The 9,029-nt window shown below is 74.4% G+C and overlaps 1 protein-coding gene across 2 annotated transcripts in view; it reads right to left on the reverse strand.

Moving 5' to 3' along the window:
- Positions 1 to 9,029, reverse strand: part of LOC125451257 (inorganic pyrophosphatase-like) — a 63,947-nt gene extending 54,918 nt beyond the window's left edge. For both annotated transcript variants that reach the window (XM_059643474.1, XM_059643472.1), the window contains exon 1: positions 8,805 to 9,029. In XM_059643474.1, coding sequence (XP_059499457.1) covers positions 8,805 to 8,976 — 172 coding nt within the window. In that variant the 5' untranslated portion in view covers positions 8,977 to 9,029. The remainder of the gene's footprint in view (positions 1 to 8,804) is intronic.

Raw genomic sequence — 9,029 nt, forward strand, 5'->3', positions numbered from 1 at the left:
GGGTGGGAGGGCGGGGTGGGCGGGGCGGGGTGGGAGAACGGGGTGGGAGAACGGGGTGGGAGAACGGGGTGGGAGAACGGGGAGGGGCGGGGTGGGAGAACTGGAGGGCGGGGTGGGAGGGCGGGGTGGGAGAACGGGGAGGGCGGGGTGGGAGGGCGGGGTGGGAGAACGGGGAGGGCGGGGTGGAGGGCGGGGTGGGAGGGCGGGGTGGGAGGGCCGGGGGACGGCGGGGTGGGGAGGGCGGGGTGGGAGAACGGGGACGGCGGGGGTGGGAGAACGGGGAGGGCGGGGTGGGAGAACGGGGAGGGCGGGGAGTGGGAGGGCGGGGTGGGGAGGGCGGGGTGGGAGAACGGGGACGGGCGGGGTGGGAGGGCGGGGTGGGAGAACGGGGACGGCGAACGGGGGTTGGCGAACGGGGTCGGCGCGGGGGGGGCGGGGCGGGGGGCGGGGCGGGAGAACGGGGACGGCGGGGGTCGGCGAACGGGGACGGCGGGGCGGGGCGTGCGATAGGGTTAGGGTTAGGGTTAGGGTTGGGGGGGGGGAGTGAGGGGGTTGGTGGGGGGGGGGGGGAGTGAGGGGGTTGGTGGGGGGGGGGGGGAGTGAGGGGGTTGGTGGGGGGGGGGGGGAGTGAGGGGGTTGGTGGGGGGGGGGGGGAGTGAGGGGGTTGGTGGGGGGGGGGGGAGTGAGGGGGTTGGTGGGGGGGGGGGGGAGGTGAGGGGGTTGGTGGGGGGGGGGGGGAGTGAGGGGGTTGGTGGGGGGGGGGGGGAGTGGAGGGGGGTTGGTGGGGGGGGGGGAGTGAGGGGGTTGGTGGGGGGGGGGGAGTGAGGGGGTTTGGTGGGGGGGGGGGAGTGAGGGGTTTGGTGGGGGGGGGGGGAGTGAGGGGTTTGGTGGGGGGGAGTGAGGGGGTTGGTGGGGGGGGGGGGAGTGAGGGGGGTTGGTGGGGGGGGGAGTGAGGGGGTTGGTGGGGGGGGGGAGTGAGGGGGTTGGTGGGGGGGGGGAGTGAGGGGGTTGGTGGGGGGGGGGAGTGAGGGGGTTGGTGGGGGGGGGGAGTGAGGGGGTTGGTGGGGGGGGGAGTGAGGGGGTTGGTGGGGGGGGGGAGTGAGGGGGTTGGTGGGGGGGGGGAGTGAGGGGGTTGGTGGGGGGGGGGGAGTGAGGGGGGTTGGTGGGGGGGGGAGTGAGGGGGTTTGGGGGGGGGGAGTGAGGGGGTTGGGGGGGGGGGAGTGAGGGGGGGAGGAGAGTGGGGGGGGGGAGGGAGAGTGGGGGGGGGGAGGGAGAGTGGGGGGGGGAGGGAGAGTGGGGGGGGGGAGAGTGGGGGGGGGGGAGTGGGGGGGGGGAGTGGGGGGGGGGGAGAGTGGGGGGGGGGGAGAGTGGGGGGGGGGGGAGAGTGGGGGGGGGGAGAGTGGGGGGGGGGGAGAGTGGGGGGGGGGGAGAGTGGGGGGGGGGAGAGAGAGTGGGGGGGGGAGAGTGGGGGGGGGGGGAGAGTGGGGGGGGGGGGAGAGTGGGGGGGGGGGAGAGGGGGGGGAGAGTGGGGGGGGGGGAGAGAGTGGGGGGGGGGAGAGAGTGGGGGGGGGGAGAGAGTGGGGGGGGGAGAGTGGGGGGGGGGAGAGTGGGGGGGGGGGAGAGTGGGGGGGGGGGAAGAGTGGGGGGGGGGGAAGAGTGGGGGGGGGGGAAGAGTGGGGGGGGGGGGAAGAGTGGGGGGGGGGGAGAGTGGGGGGGGGGGAAGAGTGGGGGGGGGGAAGAGTGGGGGGGGGGAAGAGTGGGGGGGGGGGAAGAGTGGGGGGGGGGGAGAGTGGGGGGGGGGGGAGAGTGGGGGGGGGGGAGAGTGGGGGGGGGAGGAGAGTGGGGGGGGGGAGGAGAGTGGGGGGGGGAGGAGAGTGGGGGGGGGAGGAGAGTGGGGGGGGGAGGAGAGTGGGGGGGGAGCGAGTGGGGGGGGGGAGCGAGTGGGGGGGGGAGCGAGTGGGGGGGGGAGCGAGTGGGGGGGGAGCGAGTGGGGGGGGGGGGGAGCGAGTGGGGGGGGGGGAGCGAGTGGGGGGGGGAGGGGGGGGGGGAGCGAGTGGGGGGGGAGCGAGTGGGGGGGGGAGGCAGGGGGGGGAGGCAGGGGGGGTGGGGGGGGGAGGCAGGGGGGGTGGGGGGGGGGAGGCAGGGGGGGTGGGGGGGGGAGGCGGGGGGGAGGCAGGGGGGGCGGAGCGGGGGGGGCGGAGCGGGGGGGGGCGGAGCGGGGGGGGGCGCGGGGGGGGGGGCGGGGGGGGAGGCGGGGGGGGGAGGCCGGGGGGGGCGGCGGTGGGGGGGCGCGGGGGTGGCGGTGGGGGGGCGCGGGGGGGGCGGTGGGGGGAGCGAGGGGGGCGGTGGGGGAGGGTGGTGGGGGATGGTGGTGGGGAGTGAGGGGGATGGTGGGGGGGAGTGAGGGGGATGGTGGGGGGAGTGAGGGGGATGGTGGGGGGAGTGAGGGGGAGTGAGGGGGTTGATGGTGGGGGGAGTGAGGGGGGTGGTGGGGGGAGTGTGGGGGATGGTGGGGGGAGTGTGGGGGATGGTGGGGGGAGTGAGGGGGATGGTGGGGGGAGTGAGGGGGATGGTGGGGGGAGTGAGGGGGAGTGAGGGGGTTGATGGTGGGGGGAGTGAGGGGGTTGGTGGGGGGAGTGAGGGGGTTGGTGGGGTGAGTGAGGGGGATGGTGGGGTGAGTGAGGGGGATGGTGGGGGGAGTGAGGGGGATGGTGGGGGGAGTGAGGGGGTTGGTGGGGGAGTGAGGGGATGGTGGGGGGAGTGAGGGGCAGTGAGGGGGAGTGAGGGGGTTGGTGGTGGGGGGAGTGAGGGGGATGGTGGGGGGAGTGAGGGGGTTGGTGGTGGGGGGAGTGAGAGGGATGGTGGGGGGAGTGAGGGGGATGGTGGGGGGAGTGAGGGGGATGGTGGGGGGAGTGAGGGGGTTGGTGGGGGGGGAGTGAGGGGGTTGGTGGGGGGGGGAGTGAGGGGGTTGGTGGGGGGGGAGTGAGGGGGTTGGTGGGGGGGGAGTGAGGGGGTTGGTGGGGGGGGAGTGAGGGGGGTTGGTGGGGGGGGAGTGAGGGGGTTGGTGGGGGGAGTGTGGGGGATGGTGGGGGGAGTGAGGGGGTTGGTGGTGGGGGGAGTGAGGGGGTTGGTGGTGGGGGGAGTGAGGGGGTTGGTGGGGGGAGTGAGGGGGTTGGTGGGGGGGGGAGTGAGGTGGGTGGTGGGGGGGAGTGAGGGGGGTGGTGGGGGGGAGTGAGGGGGGTGGTGGGGGGGAGTGAGGGGGGTGGTGGGGGGGAGTGAGGGGGGTGGTGGGGGGGAGTGAGGGGGGGGAGTGAGGGGGGGGGAGTGAGGGGGGGGGGAGTGAGGGGGGGGGAGTGAGGGGGGGGGAGTGAGGGGGGGGGAGTGAGGGGGGGGAGTGAGGGGGGGAGTGAGGGGGGGGAGTGAGGGGGGGGAGTGAGGGGGGGGAGTGAGGGGGGGGAGTGAGGGGGGGGAGTGAGGGGGGGGGAGTGAGGGGGGGAGTGAGGGGGAGTGAGGGGGGGGATGGTGGGGGGGAGTGAGGGGGGGGATGGTGGGGGGAGTGAGAGGGGGATGGTGGGGGCGAGTGAGGGGGATGGTGGGGGGAGTGAGGGGGAGTGAGGGGGATGGTGGGGGGAGTGAGGGCGAGTGAGGGCGAGTGAGGGCGAGTGAGGGCGAGTGAGGGCGAGTGAGGGGGATGGTGGGGGGAGTGAGGGGGATGGTGGGGGGAGTGAGGGGGATGGTGGGGGGGATGGTGGGGGGGATGGTGGGGGGGATGGTGGGGGGGATGGTGGGGGGGATGGTGGGGGGGAGTGAGGGGGATGGTGGGGGGAGTGAGGGGGATGGTGGGGGGAGTGAGGGGGAGTGAGGGGGAGTGAGGGGGAGTGAGGGGGAGTGAGGGGGGAGTTGAGGGGGGAGTGAGGGGGAGTGAGGGGGGAGTGAGGGGGGGAGTGAGGGGGGAGTGAGGGGGGAGTGAGGGGGAGTGAGGGGGAGTGAGGGGGAGTGAGGGGGAGTGAGGGGGAGTGAGGGGAGGGGGGGAGTGCGGGGGAGTGCGGGGGAGTGCGGGGGAGTGCGGGGGAGTGAGGGGGAGTGAGGGGGAGTGAGGGGGAGTGAGGGGGAGTGAGGGGGATGGTGGGGGATGGTGGGGGGAGTGAGGGGGGATGGTGGGGGGAGTGAGGGGGATGGTGGGGGGAGTGTGGGGGATGGTGGGGGGAGTGTGGGGGATGGTGGGGGGAGTGTGGGGGATGGTGGGGGATGGTGGGGGGAGTGAGGGGGGGAGTGAGGGGGGAGTGAGGGAGGGGGAGTGAGGGGGAGTGAGGGGGAGTGAGGGGGAGTGAGGGGGAGTGAGGGGGATGGTGGGGGCGAGTGAGGGGGATGGTGGGGGCGAGTGAGGGGGATGGTGGGGGCGAGTGAGGGGGATGGTGGGGGGAGTGAGGGGGATGGTGGGGGGAGTGAGGGGGAGTGAGGGGGAGTGAGGGGGATGGTGGGGGGGGTGGTGGGGGGGATGGTGGGGGGGATGGTGGGGGGGATGGTGGGGGGAGTGAGGGGAGTGAGGGGGCGAGTGAGGGGGATGGTGGGGGCGAGTGAGGGGGATGGTGGGGGCGAGTGAGGGGGATGGTGGGGGCGAGTGAGGGGGATGGTGGGGGGAGTGAGGGGGATGGTGGGGGGAGTGGGGGGAGTGGGGGGAGTGGGGGGGAGTGGGGGCGAGTGAGGGGGATGGCGGGGGCGAGTGAGGGGGATGGCGGGGGCGAGTGAGGGGGATGGCGGGGGCGAGTGAGGGGGATGGCGGGGGCGAGTGAGGGGGATGGCGGGGGCGAGTGAGGGGGATGGCGGGGGCGAGTGAGGGGGATGGCGGGGGCGAGTGAGGGGGATGGCGGGGGCGAGTGAGGGGGATGGCGGGGGCGAGTGAGGGGGATGGCGGGGGCGAGTGAGGGGGATGGCGGGGGGAGTGAGGAGGAGTGAGGGGGATGGTGGGGGATGGTGGGGGCGAGTGAGGGGGATGGTGGGGGGAGTGAGGGGGAGTGAGGGGGATGGTGGGGGGGAGTGAGGGGGATGGTGGGGGGGAGTGAGGGGGATGGTGAGGGGGAGGGTGGGGGGGAGTGAGGGGGAGGGTGAGGGGGAGGGTGGGGGGGAGGGTGGGGGGGAGGGTGGGGGGGAGGGTGGGGGGGAGGGTGGGGGGGAGGGTGGGGGGGAGGGTGGGGGGGATTGAGGGGGAGGGTGGGGGGTGGTGGGGGGGAGTGAGGGGGAGGGTGGGGGGGGAGTGAGGGGGAGGGTGGGGGGGAGTGAGGGGGAGGGTGGGGTGGTGGGGGGTGGTGGGGGGGAGGGTGGGGGGTGGTGGGGGGGGAGTGAGGGGGATGGTGGGGGGGAGTGAGGGGATGGTGGGGGGGAGTGAGGGGGATGGTGGGGGGGAGTGAGGGGGATGGTGGGGGGGAGCGAGGGGGATGGTGGGGGGAGTGTGGGGGTTGGTGGTGGTGGGGGGAGTGAGGGGGTGGTGGGGGGAGTGAGGGGGTGGTGGGGGGAGTGAGGGGGACGGTGGGGGGGAGTGAGGGGGACGGTGGGGGGAGTGAGGGGGACGGTGGGGGGAGTGAGGGGGACGGTGGGGGGAGTGAGGGGATGGTGGGGGAGTGTAGGGGTTGGTGGTGGTGGGGGGAGTGAGGGGGATGGTGGGGGGAGTGTGGGGGTTGGTGGGGGGAGTGTGGGGGATGGTGGGGGGAGTGAGGGGGATGGTGGGGGGAGTGAGGGGGATGGTGGGGGGAGTGAGGGGGATGGTGGGGGGAGTGTGGGGGATGGTGGGGGGAGTGTGGTGGATGGTGGGGGGAGTGTGGGGGATGGTGGGGGGAGTGAGGGGGATGGTGGGGGGAGTGAGGGGGATGGTGGGGGGAGTGTGGGGGATGGTGGGGGGAGTGTGGGGGTTGGTGGGGGGAGTGTGGGGGTTGGTGGGGGGAGTGTGGGGGTTGGTGGGGGGAGTGAGGGGGATGGTGGGGGGAGTGAGGGGGATGGTGGGGGGGAGCGAGGGGGATGGTGGGGGGAGTGTGGGGGTTGGTGGTGGTGGGGGGAGTGAGGGGGTGGTGGGGGAGTGAGGGGGTGGTGGGGGGAGTGAGGGGGACGGTGGGGGGGAGTGAGGGGGACGGTGGGGGGAGTGAGGGGGACGGTGGGGGAGTGAGGGGGACGGTGGGGGGAGTGTGGGGGACGGTGGGGGGAGTGTGGGGGACGGTGGGGGGGAGTGAGGGGGACGGTGGGGGGAGTGTGGGGGACGGTGGGGGGAGTGTGGGGGACGGTGGGGGGAGTGAGGGGGACGGTGGGGGGAGTGGAGGGGGACGGTGGGGGGAGTGAGGGGGACGGTGGGGGGAGTGTGGGGGACGGTGGGGGGAGTGTGGGGGATGGTGGGGGGAGTGTGGGGGATGGTGGGGGGAGTGAGGGGGATGGTGGGGGGAGTGTGGGGGATGGTGGGGGGAGTGTGGGGGTTGGTGGGGGGAGTGTGGGGGTTGGTGGGGGGAGTGTGGGGGTTGGTGGGGGGAGTGAGGGGGATGGTGGGGGGAGTGAGGGGGATGGTGGGGGGAGTGAGGGGGATGGTGGGGGGAGTGTGGGGGATGGTGGGGGGAGTGTGGGGGATGGTGGGGGGAGTGTGGGGGATGGTGGGGGGAGTGAGGGGGATGGTGGGGGGAGTGTGGGGGATGGTGGGGGGAGTGTGGGGGTTGGTGGGGGGAGTGTGGGGGTTGGTGGGGGGAGTGTGGGGGTTGGTGGGGGGAGTGAGGGGGATGGTGGGGGGAGTGAGGGGGATGGTGGGGGGAGTGAGGGGGATGGTGGGGGGAGTGTGGGGGATGGTGGGGGGAGTGTGGGGGGAGTGTGGGGGATGGTGGGGGGAGTGTGGGGGGAGTGTGGGGGATGGTGGGGGGAGTGTGGGGGGAGTGTGGGGGATGGTGGGGGGAGTGTGGGGGTTGGTGGGGGGAGTGTGGGGGTTGGTGGGGGGAGTGAGGGGGATGGTGGGGGGAGTGAGGGGGATGGTGGGGGGAGTGTGGGGGATGGTGGGGGGAGTGTGGGGGTTGGTGGGGGGAGTGTGGGGGTTGGTGGGGGGAGTGAGGGGGATGGTGGGGGGAGTGAGGGGGATGGTGGGGGGAGTGTGGGGGGATGGTGGGGGGAGTGTGGGGGGAGTGTGGGGGATGGTGGGGGGAGTGTGGGGGATGGTGGGGGGGGGGAGTGTGGGGGATGGTGGGGGGGGGGAGTGTGGGGGTTGGTGGGGGGAGTGAGGGGGATGGTGGGGGGAGTGAGGGGGATGGTGGGGGGAGTGTGGGGGATGGTGGGGGGAGTGTGGGGGGAGTGAGGGGGATGGTGGGGGGAGTGTGGGGGATGGTGGGGGGAGTGTGGGGGATGGTGGGGGGAGTGTGGGGGATGGTGGGGGGAGTGAGGGGGATGGTGGGGGGAGTGTGGGGGATGGTGGGGGGAGTGAGGGGGATGGTGGGGGGAGTGAGGGGGATGGTGGGGGGAGTGAGGGGGATGGTGGGGGGAGTGAGGGGGATGGTGGGGGGAGTGTGGGGGATGGTGGGGGGAGTGAGGGGGATGGTGGGGGGAGTGTGGGGGATGGTGGGGGGAGTGAGGGGGATGGTGGGGGGAGTGTGGGGGATGGTGGGGGGAGTGTGGGGGATGGTGGGGGGAGTGTGGGGGATGGTGGGGGGAGTGAGGGGGTGGTGGGGGGAGTGAGGGGGTGGTGGGGGGATGAGGGGGGTGGTGGGGGGAGTGAGGGGGATGGTGGGGGGGGAGTGAGGGGGATGGTGGGGGGAGTGAGGGGGATGGTGGGGGGAGTGAGGGGGATGGTGGGGGGAGTGTGGGGGATGGTGGGGGGAGTGAGGGGGATGGTGGGGGGAGTGAGGGGGATGGTGGGGGGAGTGAGGGGGATGGTGGGGGGAGTGAGGGGGTGGTGGGGGGAGTGAGGGGGTGGTGGGGGGAGTGAGGGGGTGGTGGGGGGAGTGAGGGGGTGGTGGGGGGAGTGAGGGGGTGGTGGGGGGGAGTGGGGGGGATGGTGGGGGGAGTGAGGGGGATGGTGGGGGGAGTGAGGGGGATGGTGGGGGGAGTGTGGGGGATGGTGGGGGGAGTGAGGGGGATGGTGGGGGGAGTGTGGGGGATGGTGGGGGGAGTGAGGGGGATGGTGGGGGGATGGTGGGGGGAGTGAGGGGGATGGTGGGGGGGGAGTGTGGGGGGGGAGTGTGGGGGGGGAGTGTGGGGGATGGTGGGGGGAGTGAGGGGGATGGTGGGGGGAGTGTGGGGGATGGTGGGGGGAGTGAGGGGGATGGTGGGGGGATGGTGGGGGGAGTGAGGGGGATGGTGGGGGGAGTGTGGGGGATGGTGGGGGGAGTGTGGGGGATGGTGGGGGGAGTGAGGGGGATGGTGGGGGGATGGTGGGGGGAGTGAGGGGGATGGTGGGGGGAGTGAGGGGGATGGTGGGGGGGGAGTGTGGGGGATGGTGGGGGGGAGTGTGGGGGATGGTGGGGGGGAGTGTGGGGGATGGTGGGGGGGAGTGTGGGGGATGGTGGGGGGAGTGAGGGGGATGGTGGGGGGGAGTGTGGGGATGGTGGGGGGGAGTGTGGGGGATGGTGGGGGGAGTGAGGGGGATGGTGGGGGGGAGTGTGGGGGATGGTGGGGGGGAGTGTGGGGGATGGTGGGGGGAGTGAGGGGGATGGTGGGGGGGAGTGTGGGGGATGGTGGGGGGAGTGAGTGGGAGTGAGGGGGTGGTATATCGGAACTGTCACGGTAGAGATCAGACGCCGGGACCGCGCTCCCGAACTCACCCTTCACCTCCTGCCGCTGTTACTCACTCAGGTAAAGGCCATAGCTCGGTGTCCACGGCTGGCCCCGCTCCTCCTTCCCGTAGCTCCGGCACACCGTCCTTGTGCAGTGGTGCAGCATATTCTCTGCTTCCGATCCTCTTCTCGATCCGAAACCGAACAGCCAGCGAGCGGCCTGAGCCAACCTCAGGATGGTGTACATCTTCCTAACGGACACTGTACTCGCGGGAGGAACGGTTACCGGGGACAGCCCGG

The sequence above is a fragment of the Stegostoma tigrinum genome, chromosome 3, assembly GCF_030684315.1.
Source record: "Stegostoma tigrinum isolate sSteTig4 chromosome 3, sSteTig4.hap1, whole genome shotgun sequence".
NCBI lineage: Eukaryota > Metazoa > Chordata > Chondrichthyes > Orectolobiformes > Stegostomatidae > Stegostoma > Stegostoma tigrinum.